At 36.0% G+C, this 25,101-nt stretch overlaps 1 protein-coding gene across 1 annotated transcript in view; it reads left to right on the top strand.

Moving 5' to 3' along the window:
• The window catches only part of ATRX (ATRX chromatin remodeler), a 178,779-nt gene that overhangs the window by 101,490 nt on the left and 52,188 nt on the right, over window positions 1-25,101 (top strand). The window contains exons 21-25 of the mRNA XM_044682802.1: window positions 17,459-17,620; window positions 18,096-18,184; window positions 18,391-18,563; window positions 21,316-21,469; window positions 23,691-23,797. Coding sequence (XP_044538737.1) covers window positions 17,459-17,620; window positions 18,096-18,184; window positions 18,391-18,563; window positions 21,316-21,469; window positions 23,691-23,797 — 685 coding nt within the window. The remainder of the gene's footprint in view (window positions 1-17,458; window positions 17,621-18,095; window positions 18,185-18,390; window positions 18,564-21,315; window positions 21,470-23,690; window positions 23,798-25,101) is intronic.

The raw sequence follows: 25,101 nt of genomic DNA, 5'->3' as shown, positions 1-25,101 counted from the left end.
CCTAGGACGTTTCCTTAGAAACTGCCTTCTAATTTGGTATTGACTCATTAATGATTATTTTTTGGGACTGAACATTTGGCCACTTGTGAATCCACCTAATTGTATTTTTGTCTCACACCCATCTCTCTGTTTGTTATATAATAATATCAAATACTATGCTTAAAATCTAGGTAAAGTGTCCACAATACTCCTTATCTACTAGCTAAGTAATAACCCTATCAAAAAGGAAGTCAGATTAATTTGCATTTCATATTAAAAAACTTCTCACTAGGGGGCAGCTGGGTAGCTCAGTGGATTGAGAGTCAGGCCTAGAGACAGGAGGTCCTAGGTTCAAATCCAACACTTCCTAGCTGTGTGACCCTGGGCAAGTCACTTAACCCCCATTGCCCACCCTTACCACTCTTCCACCAAGGAGCCAATACACAGAAGTTAAGGGTTTAAAAAGAAGAGAGAAAAAAAGAAAAAGAAACTTCTCACTACACCTATCTATATTTCCTTAATCTTGACTCATCTCATTATCCTTCATTTTGGAGGAAATAGTAATAAGACAGGATAAAAAATGAATACACATAGAAATCTGAAAGTTCTATCATAACCATTGCTATATATATTTCATAATAGAATAGAATAAATTCAACAATATTGATTTGTTTCTTTTCTAGAAAAGACCCACTTGGGAAAAGATGTGTTCCGCCTTTTGAGACCATTGGGGTGCAGATTTTTTTGTTTCCATAGATACTTCCAGCAGTTTTTTGTTTTATTTATTTATTGGGGGGGGGGGTAAAATCAAACTGAAATTGTAAAGTGTCTGAACTTTAGTCAGTTAATAAACACTTATTAAGTACCTACTACATGCCAGGCAATGTGCTTTTTAGACTTTTTCTTGCCTCATCTCATTTCCCTTATGAATTTTGGCTGAATTATTCTTTGCTCACAGTACTTTCTACCTTGCATTGTAGTCATTGTACAAATAAAGCGAGAAAGAATTGGTTTCTCTCTACCCTTTAGTGACCTCTATTGCATGATATGCTTCTCTAGGTTAGAGACTTTCCCCAGAAGTTCAGAGTTGGAAGGGACTTTAGGCCAATCCACACTTAGGAGATAAGTTTCACTTGAATGTTTACAAATGTTCATCCATCCTCTTCTTGAAGGACTTCACCAGCTCTTGGGGCCACCCATTCCCCTTTTGGACAGCTCTAATTGAAAGAAATGTTTTTCTAATATTAAGCCTATGGTTTCCTCTTAGCACACAACACCCATTGATACTGTGTCTGCCCTCCTGGGTCAAGCAGAACAAGTCTAATCTCTTCTCCATTGAAGTCCTTTTAGGGCTTGGAGTTATTGACCATGTTTCTTTTGAGAACTCTCCAGGACAAAGATCCTAAACTCTTTGAAGTTATTCTCACATGACTTCCTGAATTCTCTAGGCCAGCTTATTAGTGCCCTTCAGTTGTGGCATCCTGAACTGAATGTTCTTCCATTGAGATCTGACCATGTCATGATGTAGATATAATGCAGAAAAATTAAGAAGCCTCTTGATGAACTTGAAATAGCAAAGTTTAAAAGCTGTCTACAAGCTTTAAAAACAAACAAAAAAAACCTTTCTTGATAGCTGGTCCCATTACTTCCTGGCAAATAGAAGGATATGAAATGGAAGCCATGCCAGAGTTTATATTATGGGCTTAAAGATCACTGCAGATGGTGATTGCAGCCATGAAATTAAAAGATAATTCCTCCTTGGCCAAATCTGGCCAGTATACTAAAGAGCAGAGTCATCACCCTTACAGACAAATGTTCTTTTTTTTTTTTTTTTTTTTTTTTAAACCCTTACCTTCCATCCTAAAGTCAATACTGTGTATTGGCTCCAGGGCAGAAGAGTGGTAAGAGTAGGCAATGGGGGTCAAGTGACTTGCCCAGGGTCACACAGCTGGGAAGTGTCCGAGGCCGGATTTGAACCCAGGACCTCCCGTCTCTAGGCCTGACTCTCAATCCACTGAGCCACCCAGCTGTCCCCGACAAATGTTCTTATAATCTTTGCTGTGATCATTCTAGTATCATTGTCTGACTGACAGAATTGGATTATAAGGATAGCTGAGCACCACAGAATCTACACTTTTCAAATTGTGGTTATGATGTCTCTTGGACAGCATGGAGACCAAATCAGTCCATACTTCAAGTAATTAATTCAGACTCTTCATTGAAAGGCCAAATATTGAAGCTGATTTAATACTTTGGTCACCTAATGAGAAGATAGGACTCATTGGAACAGACCCTGACGTGGGTGAAGATTGGAGGCAAAAGAAGTGGATGGTAGAGGATGAGATGGATAGATAATGTTATGGAAACAATAAACATGAGCTTGGGCAGACTTTAGGAGGTAGTGGAGGATTGAAGGGCCTGGCATGTTATAGTGAGTCATGAAGAATCAGACATGACTGTCTGAACAACAGCAGAGAGTCTACATGCTTTCTACTGGGGGTGTCATCTTCACTGATGCAGCTCAATGTTTTCACTTTTCAAATTCTTTTTGTATCCTGTTTGTTATCCACTATAAAAGTTATAACTAAAATAGGAGAATAAATAAAATAGAAGAAAAAAACTCCTAGCGTGTCTTGAAAATAGATGTGCATACCATCTGCAGTAATTTAAGTCAGTGATGGGCAAACTACGGCCCACAGGCCAGATGTGGCCCCCTGAAATGTTCTCTCCGGCCCCGCCACATTATTCCTAATCTGACAGATACAATGAGTAGGATACAGTACAATGAAACTTGGAGAGAGTTGCCTTAGAAACAGACTGACAGATGAGCATTTCCTTTCCTTTGGCCCCCTCTTTAAAAAGTTTGCCCATCACTGATTTAAGTCATTGACTTAAATTAAGATTGTTAAACTGCATGGAGCTAAGCATTGATTTCTTCACTGCAGATTTCACCATGCTGACCAAGTTCACCATTAATGACTTCTCTTTGATTTCCAAACATTCAAACAATTTTGATTTTTTTTTAACCCTCACCTTCTGTCTTAGACTCAATACTGTGTATTGGTTCTAAGTAAGAAGAGCAGTAATGGTTAAGCAATTGAGTTTAAGTGACTTGCCCAAGGTCATACAGCTAGGAAATCTCTAAAGCCAGATTCGAAACCACCTATCTCTCCTCCTATCTCTAGGCCTGATTTTCCATCCACTAAGCCAACTAGCTACCTCCAAACAATTGTAATTCCAATCATGTCATCATCATGTTCATTTCACCTTTTTTTTTGCTAGAATAGGAGGAGATGGCTACAGACTTTCTCTTCTCAATTAGTTTAGTAACCCTTTTCCAAAACTGGCATGATTCATTTTTGGAATCCATAGTACATTTTTTGTGATTCCTTCTCCCTTTTCTAAATGTTTCTTACCCTCTTCAGTGATCCTTTTTAGAATTTGTCCAAGGATACAAGTCAAGGTCATTAACTTTTAGTTTGCAGACTTAGTTCCCTTCCCATTTTTGAAAATGGTTACCTTGAGGCTGGAGCTTGGCCTAGTGATGGGCTGGCTTTAAATCTGGCCTCAGAAACTTACTAAAGCCAAATCCTATAAAGCCCTAAAGCCAATCACTTAACCCCACCCCACCCCATTACCTAGCCCTCCCTGTTCTTCTGCCTTGGAACCAATACACAATATTGATTCTAAGATAGTGGGTAAGAGTTTGTTCCTTTGTTTGTTTGTTTTTTAAACCCTTACTTCTTGGAGTACTTCTTACTATCTTGAACTCAGTACTGTACATTGGCTCCAGGGCAGAAGAGTGGTAAGGGCTAGGCAACTGGGTTAAGTGACTTGCCCAGGGTCACCCAGCTGGGAAGTATCTGAGGCCAGATTTGAACCTAGGACCTCCCATCTCTAGGCCTGGCTCTCAATCCACTGAGCTATCCAGCTGCCCAGAGGGTAAGAGTTTGTAAAAAGCCATGGGTTTCCCCAGTCCTTTAGTATCTCTCCCATTTTTCACAGTCTCAAATTTTACTAGCCGTAGCTCAGCAGTCTTATTCATCTGAGAATAGTCCATCTGAACCAAGTGACTTGATTTCATCAAGGATAACTAGCTGCTTTCTTATCTTCTCCTTAGTTATGTTGTATCCCCACCTTCTTAAGTTATCTTCCTTCCTGTCATTGCCATCATTCTCCCTGCCAGGGAAAGCCAGAAGAAATGTAACTATTGAACAAAGCTTCCATCTTTCTTGCCAGTTATTATGCCATCATCCCTAAGCAGTGGTTCTATCCTTTCTTTGATCTTCCTCTTTTCCTCAATATAACTAAGAGAACTACACCTTTTTTCTTGTCTTTACCTTACTTTTAATTTCTCAGCTCATTATGAGCTTTAGCACTACTAACACACTATATTTACAGGACCATGCAGTATTCTTTTCATCCTCTTTTACTTAGCTTTGCTTTCATCTTGTGTGCATATCTTTTTAAAAATCTTTGTTAGGGAGCAGCTAGGTGTTTCCGTGAATTTAGATCCAAGTCTAGAGATCCAGAGGTCCTGTATTCAAATATGACCTCAGATACTTCCTAGGTGTATGACCCTGGGCAAGTCACTTAACCCCTATTTTCCTGCCTTTATTGCTCTTCTGCCTTGGAACCACTATAAAGTATTGATTCTAAGATAGAAGGTAAGGATTTTAAGAGACAAAATTTTAAGAAACAAAATAAAATAATAATTATGCACATCATATTTGTTTCAATTTTGTCTTTGTATTCCAATCCTATAACATAGTGCTTTGAATAGTAGACACTTAATGTTTATTGAATTGAATCATGTATTATATTATGATAATGTTAATGTTGATGTAAGATTGGGATTACAAATAAGGGACCATTTGAAATGATTTGTCAATATTTGCTATGTAATTTCTTATGCTGAATAATTAGTGTGACTTTATAAAGGAATATGCCATTATGCCCATTTTATGAAATATAAATAACTGAATAATAAGCCATGTGGAAATGAGATGAAAGACTTTGTGTTACCTGAAATTCTTTCTTTTTTGTACCTTAGATAAGTTGCCAGCTGCAGGGTTTTCATACACCATGCATGTTGTTTGCCATAATAGCTAACACCAAAATGTTCATCACTTAGATATGTATTGTTAAGACCCACTATCTAAAGAGCAGGCAAGTATTTAAGATTTTAGAATAAATCCAGGCTTCATTCCTTTGTGAGTACAGTTGAAAGGAATAAAACATCTAAAGCTCTAATTGTCAAGGTTTCTAAGCTTTGAAAGAAGGACTTGTTCTAACCTCATCTGGTGCCACAAATCTTTCTCTTTTTAGGTATGTTTTTTAATGAATACTACCTTTGATTTTTCTCACAATAGAGTAGCTTCAATCACACAGTCCCCTTTGAAGAGGTTACTCCAGAATTTCTGTTGTTGATTGTACAGACTCCTCTCTCTTGCTTCTCATTGTAAGACCTCCAAGTCGCCTATCCTGTTGCTCAGCTACCTTGATGCTGGGTTTGATTAGGATTTTACATGACGGACGAATAAGAAATACATAGTAACATTATCTTTGCCCTATAATCATTTTGTTTATTTTGGGAAATGTTTCCCAACTGCATTTTAATATGATTTGGACTGCACTGGGATTCAGTGAGGGTCATCACAGCCCATAGGTGGTATGTTTGACTTTGGTTCTACAACATGCGCATCTTATATATGAAGACCTCTAAGGGTTGGTGACCTTCTGTGATAGCCTGTTCCTCATTTAGATAGCTAATTTTTTTTATTTTAATAACAAATTTCCATATAAGTTTTCCAAAGTTATATGATTCCTGTTGTTTCCCTCCCTTCTTCCCTCCCCCTCCCAGAGTTGACAAGCAATTCAGTCTGGGTTATACATGTTTTGTCAAGCAAAACACATTTCCATACTACTCATTTTTGTAGGTGAATAATCTTATAAAACCAAAACCCCAAGTCATATACCCAAATAGTCAAGTGATGAATCATATGTTATAATCTGCATCTCTACCCTTAACAGTTCTTTCTCTGGAGGTAGATAGCATTCTTTTTCTTAAGTTCCTCAAAATCCTCCTGGATCTTTATATTGCTATTATTAATGAAGTTTATCACATTTCATCATTCCACAATATTTCAGTTACTATGTATGATGTTCTCCTGCTTCTGCTTATTTCTCTCTGTATCATTTCATGTAGATCTTTCCAGTTCTTTTTGAAATCATTCTGTTCATCATTTCTTATAGCAAAATAATATTCCATCACCACCATATACTAAAATTTGTTCAGCCATTCCCCAATTGAGGGATAGCCCTTTAATTTTCAATTCTTTGCCACCACAAAAAAGCAGCTGTAAATATTTTTGTACAAACAAGTCCTTTCCCATTTTTGAAATATTTAGATAATTTTCAATGGTAGAGAATTTTTTCCCAGTTTTATCATTTCTTACACTCACTGCTCTTATTTCTGACCTCCAGTCAAGCACAGTAAGTGGTATATCTTAGATGTGACAGTTGATCAAATGTGAAAATACATTGTAATCTGGCTCTTTATTTCCTCCTTTTTCCAGAGGCCAAGCCTTCACATCTCCAGATTAAACATCCATACTTCCTATGCCCAATTTTGATTTGTAACCTCTTCACCATCCTAGTCCTTCTCTAAATACAATCTACTTTTTAAATGTTTTTCCCAAATTAGAGTTGCTAGAATTGAACCCAGTTCTTTTACCTGCCCATTCCAAAGTTCAGCAGGACTGTCGCTTACAGAGGGCACTATTTATCTTATACTGTAACTTAACATTGTGCTACAGTTGGGGTTATCATACATAACACTTCATCAGCTCATGCTCTGCCTTGATGAATCATATCAATTTTTTTTTTGAGAATAATCTCTTCACATAGTGATGGCATCATCAACAGAGACAAGTAACCAATAAATGGTATTCAACAACAGACTGCATACTTAACATCACAGAATTCACTGAAAATGAAAGTGATGAAGAGCTTCATTTTCTTATTGTTCTTGACTGTTCTTAAAAATCAAACCATTTAGTTTGTTAAGTCAAAATGCCTCCTTAACATCTCTCAAGAGTCCTTGAAAGCTTCACTAATAGAGATAACGTCATGAGATGATTCTGATTATAAGGCATCAAACAAGGAATACAAACAACAGGGAGATGTATTCCATAGGAATTTATGTATTGGAGGACATCTATCATAGAGTTTAAAATGAAAATGTTATTCCTCCAAATGATGAGGTGCTCTAGAAGTTTCTGTTGTTGGATGTCATATTTATTGCATAAAACCCTAGAATATTGTAAACCTTTTAAATGAGACCTATAATTATTCAAATTTTCAGTCCATCCAGCCTACCCAGGAAAAGCAGAGTTGAAACCTTTTGCCCAGTCTGTGATACACAGTTGGATGAACAGCCTAACGGGGGTCCATTATTAAACAGATCTTGAACAGATACCCATTGACAATGAGCTAACTGTTTTTTGCCTTTCTTTATCTCAAGTGCTTAGCACAATGCCTGACACATGTAGTAGACTCTTAATAATTTTTTTAACTTGACTTATATTTTCTGATGAATTTAAGTTGTGAGTCGCTGTAGAAACTTTTTGAGTATGCTATATCATCTTTCCAACAAAAAAATTATCCTGAAAAATTTACATAAAGCATATCAGGGAAGATAAATGATTTTAAAAGGTAAGCCAGTTATGCAGTATGAGCTGGGGTGGTCATGCCAGATTAACTTCTTTTCTTTTCTTTTTTTCCTTATAAGATTACTAAAATAGATGAGGGTAATACTATGGATATAGCTTATAGATTTTTATTAAACTTTTGATTTTTTTTTAACTTCATAGAGTTTTTGTGTGAGGTAGAGACATGTTAGTAATGCAAGGAGATAGATTTAAAACTAGTTGGATGTCCAGACCGAAAAAATAATTGTTAATGTTTAAGCATCAGTATGTCAGGAAGTTACCAGTGGAGTAACTCAGCACCTCTTTTTGGCTCTGGACTGTTAGCATTTTCATCAATGAGTGGGATAAATCCATAGTTGGTATTCTAATCCAATTCACAGATTAAACAGAACTGAGAGAGATAGTTAATAACTGAGTCAGGACCTAAAATGACTTTCAGAGGATAAAGCACTAGACTAAATCATTAGATGAAATTCAGTAGAGATGAATGTTAGTAGATAAAATGAACTTTATGAATACAAGATGGACGTAAGCATAGATACCAGTCATTTTGATAAAAGTATACTTTTTGTGAATTGCAAGTCAACTATCTGATATTTTTTAAAAAGGTAATGCAGTAAGGGCTTTTGAAAGAGAGCTACCTTCTAGGAATAGGGAAATGCTGACTCCCCCCATACTCTGACCTTGTCAGACTTTACTTGGAATATTGCATTGACTAATGGGTGCCACATTTTCAGGTAAACATTAAATAAGCTAGAGTGTATTCATTGCAAGGCCACCAAGATATTGATAGACCTTGAATCAAGTACATGTGAGGATTAGTTGAAGGAATTGTGCATGTTTATCCTTTAAAGAAAGGATTCTTATGAAATAATAAGATTTCTGCATACATATTGAAGGTCTGTGATATGATGAGGCACATAAATTTGTTTGGTTTTCCCTCAGAGGGCAGAAACAAGCTAGGTGGAAGCTGTATTGGGTCAAATTTAAACTAAATGGCAGTAAAAACTTTTTATGAATTGGAGCTGTCCAAAAACAGAATAAGCTATTTCAGGAGGTTGTGAGTTCCTCCTCTTTGCATTTCTTCCAGGTGGGACTGAATAAACATGTTGGGCATATTTTAGAGGAGATTCCTTTGGCATGTAGATTGTATCTGATAACTTCTGAGGTTTCTTTCAACTTGAAAATGATGTGATTTCCCCCATTTTTCTGAATTTACTTGGTTCAATCCAATTGCTTTTTGCATCTTTTTTTCCCTCTTTTATGTTGCTTCTGTGCCTTTTTATAAGCATCTTGAGGTGTAGCATGTTAGGACCCAGCTATGGTGGGCCTTCTCTTCGTGTAGAAAAATTGAATGACTTTTGCAAATCTCCATTTTTCTTTGTTTTTAGTTATTCCTCGAATCCCCTTGGCATCATGCTGCTTAGTTGGATATCTTGCCACATTTTTTAAAACTGCTTTTTTCTCTTTACTGCTTCTCTGCTTTGTTAGAAATTAATAATTATAATTATCCATCATCTTTTTAAAGGTTTGCAGACAATATTTATTATAATTTGTTGTTGCCTTTTGTAACAATCTCTTTCCATTTGGCTACTTAAGTTAAAGTTTTCCTGAATAAGATGTTTTCTGGATTCCTATTCTTTTGTTGTGACGATTTATATTGGTTAAATTTCTAGATGAAATTTTTCTAGTCAGTGTCAATGTCAGTTCCGTTATCTATTTTCCATTTTTTAGTAACATTTAAATAATTCTAAGTTCAGTCATTTTAATTGAACTACTACATATATTTTTCTGTTCCTTTTTTTCTTGTTACATATGTCTGATATTAGCATTTATAATCTGCAGTTTGACTGTGTACAGACAGCTGGCTCAGATTACTTCTAGAGTACCACATATTACCATAAAGAATGAAATAGATTTTATTTTTACAAGGAAATATTTGTTATTGATAGGAGTATTATCATTGAGAAAAGGGCTTAAGAAAATAATATACCTTTTGTGGCTTTGAATTTTTTCAGAAACTATGTCAGGCAATGTTGCAAGGTAATGTATTTTAGAAACCAATACCAGTTAAATCTCAGTGCATTGTGGTCAGTTGCTATCATAAAAGGAAATCCTCTGCAGAGATACAGGCTAAAAAGTGTTTGTTATGACAAAGTCCTGTTTCTGAAACTCTGCAGACCCAAATGATTGTTGCCCTTCTATGCAAGATGTATGCTAGCTTTCCTTTGATGCTTTGTTTTTCCTGTCCTGTCATATAGAAGCAGAAAAGAAACATAAGATTTCACACAAAAGTCCCTCAATTAGCCTTAAAACACAAGAATGAGTGCTTGCTATATGGCTCTTGCCAGCTATACCTTTGGAGAAACCATATTATTGATAAGTACCTGTGGTTTCTCTTTATAAGCTTTATTCAAGGGAACTTAAATTAAAACATCTTTTTCATTTTGGGTCAAATGAAAATGTTATACAGTGGGATACTTAGTGAAGCAAATTGTTTCCTGGCCTTACTTTAGTTTGGGGGGGGGATTGTGAACCCCACCCCACTCCCACCCCCAAAATGCTACCTGCCTCCCAGGTAATGATGTAGAGTCTCTTAGTACTAAGTTACACTTGTGTTTCTTTCCCCTACCTCCCAGCTCCACTCCTTTTGAATGGGCAGAGATGTTGAACAATCAATATTCCCTCTTTACCATGCTGAGGCCTGAAAGGAGAGTACAAGATCTATGAAATGAAAACTGTATTGAGAATGGGGAACACAAATCCTAATTGAGAGGTAGAATAGCAAGTAGAACACTGGGCTTGGAATCAGAAACAGCTTAGTTTATATCCTGCCCTAGAAAACTGTGTGACCAGAGACAAATCACTTAAACTCTATTCTTCTGTCTCCTTGTATGCAAATGAAAGGATTGCATTTGGTGTCCTCTTGAGATCTTTTCTAGTTTTGAGTCTCTGATCCTATGAAATACAAGAAATAACAGACAATATCTTAAATATAATTTTTTGATGTACATATGATGTTCAAACTCATAGGAATCTCAAAACCAAGCTGGCTATATATAGGGTGAAGAATTTTTATCACAGCAATTTCCAGTCCATGTAGGGCAGCTATAGTATATAAAAATGGTAGGAGTATCAACACCAACAAAGTTAAACATTCTTTCTTAAATATTTGTAAAGGGGAAAAATTAGGAAACATAAAGATTAGGGAAGATGAGAAATACATTCAGTGGTTTGGGAAGTGAGGGAAATGGAATAGGAAAGATAAACTAGACTCACTTTTTGTTGGGTTCTGATCTTTTTCTACCACACCCCTTCCACTGTACTTGTTCCTGGCTCCAATCATTTAATCAGTCAGCAAGCATTTCCAAAACCACTACAAATTTGCCTTGTATTTCCATGTTATCATTCATTGATTGGGCTTCTGAGGCTCAGGGTGAAACAGAGTTCCCTCCCTGACATAGAAAAGTCCTGTAATATAGATGTAATGATTGAACTGAACTCTCAATTCATTTTTTTAAAATTTAAACATTTATTAATATTCATTTTTAACATGGTTACATGATTCATGCTCCTACTTTCCCCTTCACCCCCCTCACTCCCCCCACCCATGGCCAATGCACATTTCCACTGGTTTTGTCATGTTCAATTCATTTTTTAAAAGCAGTATTCTTTACTTTACTAACTGGCATCAAGATGACATTTTTGTTCTCTGCCATTAAACATAAATTTAATCTGTTAACAATAATGTCAGCATTCTTTGACTGAAGTCTCATAACAATGAAGTTAAAGTTATTCTTGATTAGCTAAATAAAACAATCATAGAGAGACAAATTCTTCAACCAAAACTTTTCAGACTTAGGAAATTGAAAGTTCACAATATGATGAAATATGTTAGTTCCTGACTTTGTAATATAAGAAAGTTGAGGCAAAATGTTTTTAAAATATCAGGGAACAATGAGAAAGTACTTATTAACTAATAGAGCCTTTTCTTAGTTTTCATCCTTCTAGATCTTTATGTAACATTTAACACTATACTACCAACCACTGTCTCCTCCAGGATGTATTCTCTCTTCTCTTTTCATATTGCTGCTCTCTCTTGGTTCTCATCTTTTCTTCTTATTTATTTTTGCTACATCATTATCTGTGTAATGCCTCCTTTATGGGTGTGCATATAGCTCAGCATTCTGGCTTCATCTTGGGTCATTCTTCCTTCTTTAGACTCTCAAATACTACAGCAACCTTAATGAGTTTCATTGTTCTCTGTGTTTTCCAGCTCTCTACTTCTGACCCACTTGCCAGTTCATTCTTCCAAAATATCTAATAAAGAACTCCTTTTTCCCCCAAGCGCTCTCCTCTTCCAAACTTCTGTATTTTTGTCAAGAGTAGAGCCAATTTTTTGTTTACTCAGATTCAAAACCTTGGTGGTGGAATCCTAAATTTTTCACTTTCCCTCACTCCATATACCTGTTCTTTTTTTTTAAGGTCTTAATCTATATCCATCCATAACACCTCATATCTAGCCCTTCTCTATACTCTCAGGAAGCATATTAATTCAAGCCTTTCTCTCCTCTTACTTGAGCTTACCTTACTGACATTGTAATTTGTTTACCTTCCTCCAGACTTTCCCCTCTCCAATCTCTTCTTCACATAGCTGCTAAAATGATTTTCCCATAGCTCAAGTCTGACTGTGTTATTACCACTATTAGGAATCCATTGGCTTCCCTCATCTTCCTGGATAAAATATAAACAATTCTGTCTGCCCACCTGTCTCCAACCTACTTTTTTAGGCTTTCTGCACATTAGTTCCCTCTATTTACACTGCAGTCTAGCTAACTGTGCCTTGTTCTAAATCCTTATTCATTTAGATTTCAACTCATGTATCCCTTTCTACATGAGATCTTTCCTGATTTCCCCCCCAGATGCTAGTACTTTCTCACTGAAATGACTTTTTACCATATTTTGCTTCTACCTATTGGACCTGTCCATTTTTGTCTCCTTCAGCTAAAATATAAGTTCCTTCATGGCAAGGATTATGGTTGCTTTTGGCTTTGTTCCGCATTTTTAGCATAGAGCCTGATACAGGATAGGCGCTTAGTAAATGCTTTAAATTTTTAAAAATATTTCCCAATTATATATATTTTTCATTTCAACATTATTTATTTTTTTAAAGTATTTTTTCATGGTTACGTGATTCATGTTCTTTCCCTCCCCTTTTCCCTTCCCCCTCCAAGAGCTGAAAAGCAATTCCCCTATGTTATACATGTATTATCGCTCAATACTTATTTCCATATTACTCATTTTTGTAATAATCTTTTAAAAAACAAAACCTCACATCTAATAACCATATAAACAAGAGAAAAACCAAATGTTTTTCTTCTGTGTTTAACATTTCATTTAAAAATTTTTTCAATTCCAAATTCTCTCCTTTCCTCTCATCCATTGAGAAGGCAAGCAATATGATATCAGTTATACTTGTGAAGTCACAAAAAACATTTCGACATTAATCATGTTGCAAAGGAAAACAGACACACACACACACACACACACACACACACACGAAAGAAAGTTTAAAAAAGGATGCTTCAATCCATACTTAGAGTTCATCAATTCTCTTTTTCATCATGGATTCTTTGGAATTCTTGTGTATCATTGTATTGATGAGTAGCTAAGTTTATTACAGTTGAACATCATTGACAGTATTGCTATTTCTATACACAGTGATTCTCTCCATTTTCATTTCACTTTGCATCAGTTTATATAAAACTTATATAAAGTTTTTCTAAAACCATTCCCTTCCTCATTTCCTTTTCCTTTTTTTTTTTTTTAAACCCTTACCTTCCATCTTAGAATCAATACCGTGTATTGGTTCTAAGGCAGAAGAGTGGTAAGGGTTAGGCAATGGAGGTCAAGTGACTTGCCCAGGGTCACACAGCTAGGAAGTGTCTGTGGTCAGATTTGAACCGAGGACCTCTCAATCCACTGAGCCACCCAGCTGCCCCCACCCTTCCTCATTTCTTAAAGCACAGTAGTGCTCTATATAAAAAAATTTGTTCTACCATTCTCTAATTGTTGAGCATCCTCTCATTTTCCAAGTTTTTGTCACCATCAGAAGAACTGCTATGAATATTTCTTTGTATATAGGTCCTTTTCCTTTTTCTTTGGTCTCTTTGAGGAACCAACCTTGTCTTGATATTACTCCCTCAAAGGGTATACCCAGTTTTATAATCCTTTTCGCATAGTTCCAGTGTATTCTTCATACTGCTTAGACAAGCTCATATAACTATCAAGAATACATTAATGAGGGGGCAACTAGGTGGCTCAGTGGATAGAAAGCCGGGACCTAAGACAGATGATCCTGGGCTCAGATGTAGTCTCAGACATTTTCTAGCTATGTGACTTTGGGAAAGTCATTTAATCCCTATTACCTAGCTATTACTGCTTTTCTGCCTTAGAACCAATTTATAGTATTGATTAAGGTTTTTTTAAAAAACCAAAACAGTACATTAGTGTCCCTATGTTCTCACATCCTCTCCATTATTTGTCATTTTCCTTTTCTCTCATATTAGCCAATCAGATGTGTGTAAAGTGGTACTTCAGAGTTGTTTTAATTTGCATTTATCTATTCAGAAGTGATTTACAGCCTTTTTTTAATGGGACTATAGCATTGATTTCTTCTGAAAACTGCCTATTCGTGTCCTTTGCCTATTTATCGATTAGAGAATGGCTCTTTTAATAAATACTTGTTGATAATGTGTCCATTTCTGCTAAAATTGTACCTAGGCAAATTGAAATTTTTCTTTAAAATTTTTGAAGAAAATGTCAAAAAATAAAAATTTCCAGCGTTTTCTTGAGTTTTTCCATTAACTTACTGAGGAAGCCTTTTCTCCAGGTATTTCATAAAGCCATCAATTTAGTTCTTTCCCCTTATCTGTGCAGATAGCAACCCTTCATCAAGTTATTATCCTGAGTTATTCTTGTCCTTGTTCTTCCATAAGTCCTCCATAGTGGATTTACCTAAGGTATTGAAGACCTTATTTCAGGTCTTTTAATATTTGTGTATTTTTGTGTCACGTTCCTACTTTCCATCTGTTTTCCATCTTTCTTGTTATCTGCCTATGAAATCACAAATCATTCAACAATTGTGGAGCCCAGACTTCTAGTGGCTTTATGGATGCAAACCCCTTCAGGTTTAGTAGAGGGCAGCAGGTAGGGGGAAGAGGTAAATTTTTCTTCTGTTTCCTCCAATGGCCATTTCATCAGAGGTACTGGACCAGCAGAAGACTACTGAATATTTCCAGCCAGGAGCAGAAACACATACCTGAGAACAGACACAGATATGGAAAAATAATCACCCAAGGGAGGAGGCACCTTCAGAGAGTATGACCCCTCATGGCAGAGAGAATACCAGCTGTGGAAGAAAGAAAGTTGTAAACTCTTGAGAGCACAGTTGAACCCAATCCATTTAGCAGAGACACTACTCAAGGAAAGCTACATGAAAATCCTACAAAGAAAAAGAACTTCTAGGACATGCAGTACCAGGAGTTGTGAATTATCTTTTGTCACATGTGTATATTACATATGTGTCTTAGTGCCATTTTAATTTCTATTTCAACACTTCCCATGGATACTGTGTATATTTGTGGGAGAGAATGCCCCAGCAATTTTGGGGGTAATACTTTTTACCAATTGTTCTTACTATTCCATCTTAGTATATGATTTTAGCCTTTACTAAAACTAATTGATTTACTGTCTGAATGTTAATGTGAATCACATTAATGAGCAGTCCTGAACGGTGGTACTCCTTTTTCTGGAGACTCAACTTGTGAGTGCCACTTGAGGGAATAATCTAGAATGGTTGTCATGGGTAGAACAAGCAGATTCATCATTCACTTGGTTTGCCCTAGGTAGATTAGGTTGATCTCTTCAGCAAATGCAGATATTAATGTGTAACAACAATGTGTGTGGCAACCTAAAAACTACCACTATCTTGGACCCTTATTAAGAGATGCACAGCTTCCAGGAATAAGGAAGAGACAGTTACTCTGTTCTGTGCCTTAGTCATCCCTCATGGAATATTTTGTTTAGTTCTGAATGCCTCAGTTTAAGAAGGACATTGACCCACTGGAAATCATCAGAACAGAACAAAGATTTGTGAAGAAACCTTGAGTTTGTTTTGTATAAGGATCAACTGAAGTAACTGGGGGTGTATGTAGCTTGGAGAAAAGAAGCCTCGGGGGGACACAGTAACTATCTTCAAACTATTTAAAGAGTCATCGTGTGAAAGAGGGATTATACTTATTCTTCTTGGCTCCAAAAGAAAGAATGACAAGCTGTTAATGGGAGCTGAAAAGAGCAGAATTTAGACTTGATGTCCTAATAATGAGAATTGTTCAAAAATGGAATGGGCTTCCTTTCCCTTAAGATCTTCAAGCAGATGCTGAGTGAGCAATTGTCAGTTATTTTATGGTGAGGTTTCCTTTATGGTATGAGTGGGACTAGGTGGTTGCTAAGATCTCTACTAAAGGGCAAATTCTCTTACTTATCCTAGTATCTTGAGGTCAGATAAATCAACATAATGCCATCTGCAAACAGAAAGAAGATAAGGATGAACATTTGTACAGTTCATGGTTTGACATATGTTATCTCACTTGCACCTCTCAATTATCATGTGATTATTGAGAGTGAGAACTTGGGACCTTAGAAATAAAATGACATCCACAATCAAAGAATAAACATCAGAGGCAGTTTGTGACACCAGGTCTTCCCGATTTTCTCTAGCACTATCTACTGTACAATGATTCTCCAAAAATCACATCTTAAAGACTTTATTATCTATAAAAAGGAATCTCTATCTCATTTTGATTTTCTGCAAATATTCTTCATGGATGATAGACACTTGTGATGATGTCTCCTTGTTTTAGATTTCATTTCACATTGGTAATGAGAATTATTAAAGTTATTTTTGTATTCACATCTCTTTAGTCTCCTAGGAGCAAAAAATATCTAAATTCTTGTATGATCTTAATGGAGGATGGCTATTATTTATTCTACTGATTCTAATGCTATTTTGTAATCGATAGGTTTATGTATTGAAAGCTTGTTTTCTGTGAAAAACTGCCTGTTCAATTTTCATAATTTTGCCAATGATATCCTCGAAGGATAAAGATTTTTAAAGAGATGAAAAAGTAGACAGATGGATTATTGGTTAATAATATTTTCTTATTCACCTTTTTTTTTTCTTTTTTGGTATTTTCACTCACTGTGATATTTTGCATTCTTTTTGTATCTTTCCTACTTAGATAGATTTTGAAAGCAAATCACTCTTAATTGAAAATTATTTTGCCTTCAACACAGACTTCCTCTGTAGCTATTTGGTCAGGTCCAAACATGCATCCCCACTATATTTCTCGAGTGCAGTTTATACTTCATCGGATGACACATTCAGTACTGAAGTATTAAGGGTTAAAATTGCCTAATATGATTAATAAGTAAAATCAGCATTAGAAATACTTTCCATAATGCTCTCTCTTTAGAAATATTGGCATTTTTGTAACTCCACTTCTGTGAGCCTTATGGAAATGGAATTTATGAAGTAAAAGAAGTTTCCTTTCATATCGGAATGATTCTCTTTTAAAAAGGAACAATCTAATTTTAACATTTAACCTGTAACATTTAATTAAACAGTTGAAAAATATGCATTTGTAGTTGTACTTGGAAATGATTTCAAATGGGAAAAACTCAAAATTGAATATTTTTTTATTTAGATTTTTTTTAATGTTTACCTTTTGTTATCAGGTGTTGGTAATAGCAATGAAGGCGGAAGAGGGAAAGCAGGAGCAAAACTTTTCCAGGACTTCCAGATGTTAAGCAGAATCTGGACTCACCCCTGGTGTTTGCAGCTGGATTATATAAGCAAAGAAAACAAGGTAAATCAATTAAATCGAAATTTTATTATTATCTCTGTGGAAAGCTTAGAATAAATTATGCCAAATACTAGGTAGACTTCTTATTTATTAGGAGTCCTATTGTTGAGTCACTCAATTATTTTTCCTGCTATTTCTAGTGGGCCTATTTATATATGCAGTGTAATTATGAACATTTAAAATAATGGTTCATTTCCCTGAGCCTCCTATTTTTTAAATACATTTTTATTCATTTTGTTAAATTTTTCCTAATTAAATTTAAAAAAATTTTTAACACTAATTTAAAACATTTTTGCATTCCAAATTCTGTCCCTTCTTCCCTTTCCCCTTCCCCTGAGAAGGCAAGCAATAGGATATCAATTATACAGTTGACGTTGAGCTTTGTATTCTTTAAAATACAGCAAACGCCTGTCTTGAAATTTTCAGTCTAGTTTAGGGTACTTAATTAAAATCTAAAAATATTAATTTTTTTCCCTAGGGATATTTTGATGAAGACAGTATGGATGAATTTATAGCTTCAGATTCTGATGAAACCTCAATGAGTTTAAGCTCCGACGATTATACTAAGTAAATGGAACTTTTTCCCCCATGAACTATATAAAACCTGTCATAATTTATTTCCTTTCATCATATTTTTATGTGGTTATAAGAAAGTAAATTTTTCAAAACTATTATTTGCTTATTGACAAAGGAACTTTCACCATATTGTCTCATAAGTTACAAGTAAATGTTTACTGTATTTTGTCTAATCACTTTAATTTTCTGTTATTTAGGAAAAAGAAGTCAAAGGGAAAGAAAGGGAAAAAGGATACTAGCTCAAGTGACAGTGGCAGTGATAATGATGTAGAAGTGATCAAAGTTTGGAATTCAAGGTCACGAGGAGGTGGAGATGGAAGTGTGGAGGAAATACCCAACATCTCTGCAGTTTCTTTTAAACAGGAAGAAAGTGAGTTTGATGAATAAATGTCATTTCACATGGAACATTGTCTCAGAAAAACTTAGCTTACTGTTTTGTTTAACTGAATTATCTTTGTTTTGGGTTCACCAAACTGAAATTGTTCCAGAATTGTTACTCCCCTACCATTTTATTGGTCAACAGACAACCCTAAATTATTGAGTTCCCTGACTTTTAGCCCAAGACTCAAGCTCTCTGTACTCTATCCCAGTTTCACCCATTATTCATTCCTTTGGTAGTTTTTGCTTTTTTATTTCTTCTGAATGTCATAGAGCTCAAGGAAACAATACTCTGAACCATAGGCTGTGGGCCAGCAAACACCATTTCCCTCCTGCTGAGAGTGGAGTAGGATCAACCCAAATCTCAGATGAGTATCATCTCTATAGGAAGAGGGCACGATATTTGCCCCTACCCACCTAGTATTGGATGGAGGAAGGAAGAATACCCTTTACTCAAGAGAAGGAAAGGGATAGCGGAATGGTATGGCAGCAAGGGACCTTATAGATAAGTAACACTTAGCTAGAAAAGAGTACTGCCTAGGGTTTTTGGTTGTTGCTGTTGTTGTTTTTTGTGGGGAGGGGTGGCATGAGATGGGACTGAGGGCTCTGGTGCTGCTTAGACATGTGCTTTTTTTTACATCCAGCATTTCTCAGGATTAAGACTCCAGTAACTAAAGTCCAAGACCCTGGCTCATACCTCCTAATGTTGTTGAAGATTCAGGTTGTAGCCTCTTTGCTAATCTCTCTTGTGGGAGAAATGAGAGGAAGAGCAGAGGAGGGACCTAAATTTAGCTGTTTTCATTTAATTTTCTTTCTCTTTATAGATACAGTATGATTTTTAATAAGTAGCTCTTTTCTATCAAATCTCCCCTATCTTCTTGTAGATGCCATGAAAGAAAATTGCTTTACAGTTTTCCACTTCCTAACTAGTGAGAAAAATATATTTTATCGTTTGTACTTCATTCAATACTAGTTTAATTGGTGATTATAAGTAATTGATATTGCAAAACCTCTAAATCAGAAGGCCCATGTGATCAGGCTATGTGTGGCAAAAAATATCTATCCCCTATACAACATTCCCAAACAATTGTCATCTGCCCTCCAATAAAGACCCAGAATTAGGAAGAGGTGCCATATTTAATGAAAATTTATTGATTAATATACTAAACAACAGGAAGACCTGGGTTCAAATCTGGCCTCAGACACTTCCTAGCTTTATGACCCTGGGCAAGTCATGTAACCCCAGTTGCCTAACCCTTGCTACTCTTCTGTCTTAGAATTGATACTGAAACAGAAGGTAATAGCTTGCCCCTGTCTTCCCACCCCCCCAAAAAAAATACCATTTAACTCAAGTCATTATCCTCCAAGTTGATACTGAAGTAACTAGGTGGATAGTACTGGCCCTGGAGTCAGGAAGATCTGAATTCAAATTGGTCATCAGATTCTCACTAGCTGTGTGACCTTGAATAAGTCACTTAGCCTCTGTTTTTCTTAATCCACTAGAGAAGGAAATGGCTAAGCACTGTAATATCTTTGCCACTAAAACCTCATATGGCTATGGGTCAAGAAGAGTCAAAAATGGCTAAACAGCAACAACCCATGGTTGTTGTGAAGATCAAATGAGGTAAAAGGGCGATTAGCAACTACTGTGTGCTAGGCACTTTTCTTTATAACTGTTTATTCCCTTCCTGTCATACACCAAAAGACTAAAAGAAGTCTTCGGAGGTTTCCTGAGTCAAGTGATTTGCCAGGGGTCACACAGCTAATGCGTGTTAAATGTGGAGTTAAATCATTCACCAAGTTCTGAACCACCTTAACATACTATTGTCTAAACCAGTGATGGGCAAACTATGGCCCCCTGAAATGTTCTATCCGGCTGCAGGACATTCTTCCTAATCTGACAGATACAATGAGTAGGAGGATACAATACAATGAAACTTGGAAAGAGTTGCCTTAGAAACAACTGACAGATGAGCATTTCCTTTCCTTTGACCCCCTCTTTAAAAAGTTTGCCCATCACTCATCTAAACCATACCTTTTCTTTAAGGCTAGAGAAGAGATTTTATTAATCATGGGATCATGGATTTAGACCTGTAAGTATCCTTGGTGGTTATTTAGTCTGGCCCTTTTCTATTCACACATAAAGAACAGAAGCTTAAGATATTAGGTGACTTGCTCAGGTTATCATAGGGTAGTAAGGGAGAAAGATGGGATTCATACCCAAGTCCTTTAACTCCAAATCCATTATGCTTTCCACTGCAGTCTAAATAAATTACCATTCCCATCTAGTGATTTCTTCTAAAAAAGTGAAGGTTACTCTAGGACAATCTGTTCTTCGAGGTGACTAACTGCTTCCTTTCCTCATAATATATACTAGAAGTTATTTAATGTATTCCTTAAAATTTAATAAAACAAATTGTCAGTTTGCTTTAAATTTCCTGTCTCCCTTTTAGTAAAGACAGACTGTCAACTCCTCCTTTCATTGAACTATGTGAACTTGTGCTTTAATCTTTCCTTTTTCTCTTGTGATTTTCCTATTGTAGAATTCAATTTGTTTTAGGGGGGGAAAGGTGGCTATACTTTTTCATGAGGGAGGTATCAGTTTTCAAAGCCTCTTGTAATAGCCTCAGGTCTCACTATTGATGGGTATGTTCTTTGGACTTCCTTATCTGAAGGAATTGGCATTAAAGAAGAAACAAGGGCATTGCCCCCACAAAAGCTGAAGAAATTATCTCTCTCTTCAGGTAAAACAGCTTCTTCTTCCAACCCAAGCAGCCCAGCTCCAGACTGGTACAAAGACTTTGTGACTGATGCTGATGCTGAGGTCTTAGAACATTCGGGCAAAATGGTGCTTCTCTTTGAAATTCTGCGCATGGCAGAGGAACTTGGAGACAAAGTGTAAGTTCTTTCCTAAAGTGATTTTTGTAAATAACTATTGGCATAAGTTTTGCAGCTGACGTGACAGTATCTTTTACTTCTCACCTTTCAGAAGGTAAGACACATTTTATTTAAAACACTGATGAAACATTTTCTTAATGTGAGGCAGGGGTGGCCAAGTGCATTTTCTCAAGCTGTTCACTCTTCCTCTCTGTGGTAGCCTTACCTCTGTTTGCCCCGGCAGTAGCTCAGATTCAGTTAGACTGGGCTTATCCTGTTGCATACCTTACCTCTGGTTTGTGCTTGGAATGGGAAAGAGCCCCATGATTTCTTCAGAAGATCCTTTAAAGCCTTCCTCACCACCATGGGCATGGTGGAAGATCAAAATACATATATTACTCATGCTTTCTCATTTCTCTTTCTTCTGCTTATTTCAGAGTTTATCACCTTATTTCTTTTTTACTTGGGTGCCATATACCCCATTCAGATTGTTAGGCTTATAGTTGAAAGATACCTGAAGGTTCGTCTAACTTGGCTTCCCAACTGAAAGAGGAGTTTTTCTCCAGCATCCCTGACAGTTCTTCAGCATTTGCTCAGTTGCTTCCATTGATACAAATTTCACTATTTATGAGATATTTCATTGTTGGGAAGTTGATTGATAGGAAATTCCTTATAGTGATTGTCCCTTAAACCTTCCTCCTGTAACTTTCCCCCTTGTGGTCCTAGTTTTGTCTTCTGGGGCAATGCAGGCTGTTTTTGTTCTCTTTCCAATGCTAGTTTTTCAATTATTTCATAGCCTCATTAGTATCTTCAAGTTGTAAGGGACCCCAGGCATCATATGGTTAAGACCCCTCATCCTTCCCTTATTTTTTTATTCTGTAGTAAATGTCCTCAATCCTTTCATTTTATATAATTTTCTTAATATTTCTTATCTAATCTAGATTCCAGACCTCTCACTTTCTCAGATTTGTTAGTAATCCTCTCAAAACGTTCTTTCCAGGTTAAACAGTATTCTGGATATTTTCTAACTAATACTATCATTTCTCATAATGCAGCCAGAGAGTACATTACATATGTATAATTTTTTTAGCTCATGCTAAAGTTGTGATCAACCAAACATTAGGGACTTTTCTACAAGGATTGATGCCAGACTCACATTCATTCTTCCTTCTAATCTCCAGCTTGTTCTAACTTAATTGTAGAACTTTGATCCTGATTTCTTTTTTTTTTTTTTTGCTCTCAAACCAGCATTCTATATAGCCTGATGAGATCGTTTTGAAATTTGATTCTTTTATCTAGTTTAGTGTACAAATTAGATAGGGATGTCTTCTATGTCTTCCTGTAGTCATTATTAGGGCAAAAAAAAAATATTTAAAGAGCCAATATTAACAGCAATGGTATTGTCTCTTAAGCCACCTGTAAATGGAGAAAGCTGACAGAGAATAACAGTTCATCAGCAGCTGTTTTCTGGCCCACTTGAATACACTTGCCAGCCTCTTCACTGAGACTCCCTCACCTCTTTCATGGCAAGGCTTATCTGACCTCATTCACTCCCCAGAGCTAGCTTAGATCTCTGCCTGATTAGGATCAGGCCTTTTCCAAGATGTTGGCTTAAATTCCAGATCATCTTCGATCAGGCAGTTAGCATTTTTATGCGATTGTGTAAGCTCCTCAAAGTCTACAACATGAATTTTGTATGTTTCTCTATAGCACTTAGCATATTGCTCAGGGTACATAATAGATACTCAGTAATAAATGTTGAATTACATTGAATTAAAGTAATGGTTCTGAAGAATAGAATTAAGTATGTAAGAGATTAAGGTATGAGCATAGCCCTAGTAGTTACTTCAAAATTTACAGTTAATTTTGAAAAATTATAAAGCTCTTTCTGCAACTGTATACCAATACCCTTTATATAGCACAGTTCCCCAGGCCCAGTGACTCCTAGGGCCACAAGCCAAACATGCATGTCACATCTTGCCAACTGATAAGTCAACTTACCCCTTTGCTCAACTGGGACTTTAAACAAGTAGAATATATACTGTTCCTGTGAAATCTTTGGATTCCAAACAGAGCTCAAACACTTCCCCTTTGCCTCCCCAAACATTCCAAGTGGGATAGAGAGTCCAGAGCTTTGCAGGCATGTTTGGAATTAAATGACGTGGTTATTTTCTTCTGTGTTTGTCATTTTAAATATTAGTAATTTTAGTAGGAAGCATTTATATCTCTTTATATTTTTTAGTCTCGTTTTTAGCCAATCTCTCATATCATTGGACTTGATTGAAGATTTTCTTGAATTGGCTAGTAGGGAGAAATCAGATGATAAAGATAAGCCTCTTATTTATAAAGGTGAGTTAGTTTTTCTATATTTTAAATTCGGAGTGGGATCATTGGATGCCTGTTGTTTTGTTTTTGATGGAGTTCAGACTTTCATACCCAATGATTATTTTAGTTATCTATCTCCTTCCCCATTAATAATTTCTTCTTCAGAGTATCCTCTCAGCTTAAACAACAATTTGAAAATTTTATCCAAATTACTAGAATACCTGAGAATGTTACAGATATATATTTAATTTTCGTATTTGATCATTTAAAATTTTGGCTGAATATAAATACTTGAGCATTAGGAATTTATAATATAATTGCTGCTTGGGGAGAGAAACTCCCTCTTAGTGGGCTTTGGATCTTAAATACTTATGTTATGTTGATAAAAGTGATCACACGACCAGAAGATAGCATTTTTTTGACCAAGGAAATCATATTCAAGACACTGCTGTCTTATGACCTTGTCTGTCTGGGTATTTACATGGTACCATTTATACTAGTGGTATCAAAACTCAAAATAATAGTCTAAGCTATACATTAGGGTGCCTGTTGGCACATGTTGACCTAGAAAATCTCATAATAATATTATCTATGTTATATTGTATTTGTATTTATTTTGTTAAATATTTCCCAATTACATTTCAATCTGGTTCTGGAAGCACTCAGAAGAATTGTGGGCTGTGTGTTTGACACATCTGACTTATACTCTTTTAATTCATTATGGCCTATTGTAAAAAATTACTTGGTAATGACATTGGCCATGCTTTGTATTAGTTGAGCAAGTGTTTATATAAGGAATGGCTGCTTTAGTAGTGCCTTGTATAGTTTGCTTCATTATATGTTTGTAAATGTAGGTGAAATCCTTCTTCATAAACAGGTAAAATGAATTTACTCTAAATGGGGGTTTGGAACAGCAGTGATTGACTCATTCTTTTGATATACAATAGATCAGGTGTCAGCAAGCTTATGATCCCAAGTTCTGCTTAACCCCCTTGGCAATACAATCCTGGCAGATTAATGTGACAGGCATAACACACAGACAGGCAGGTGCAAAATGGAGAAAGGATGAAGGCAAATAAAATTGGGAATGAGAGCACTGTGCTGTCATGAACAGTTGCCTTCAAGTGCCTTATTTTGCCTCCTGGACTAGCCATGCTTCTTTTCATAGGATAGTTAAAGAGACAAATTAGCTTTTCTTTTCTAATATATGGCTTTAATGTTGTCACTCAGATTTTTTTGTATTGGATTAACTCTTATTTTTCCCTGCCTGTGTTTCCTTTTTTAAAAACTGTGCATTTTATGCAACAATAAGACCTAGTAAACTTGCA

The sequence above is a fragment of the Gracilinanus agilis genome, chromosome X, assembly GCF_016433145.1.
Source record: "Gracilinanus agilis isolate LMUSP501 chromosome X, AgileGrace, whole genome shotgun sequence".
In the NCBI taxonomy this organism is placed as follows: Eukaryota; Metazoa; Chordata; class Mammalia; order Didelphimorphia; family Didelphidae; genus Gracilinanus; species Gracilinanus agilis.
The sequence above is the reverse complement of the archived record's forward strand: the minus strand, read 5'-3'. Positions and strand labels throughout refer to the sequence as shown.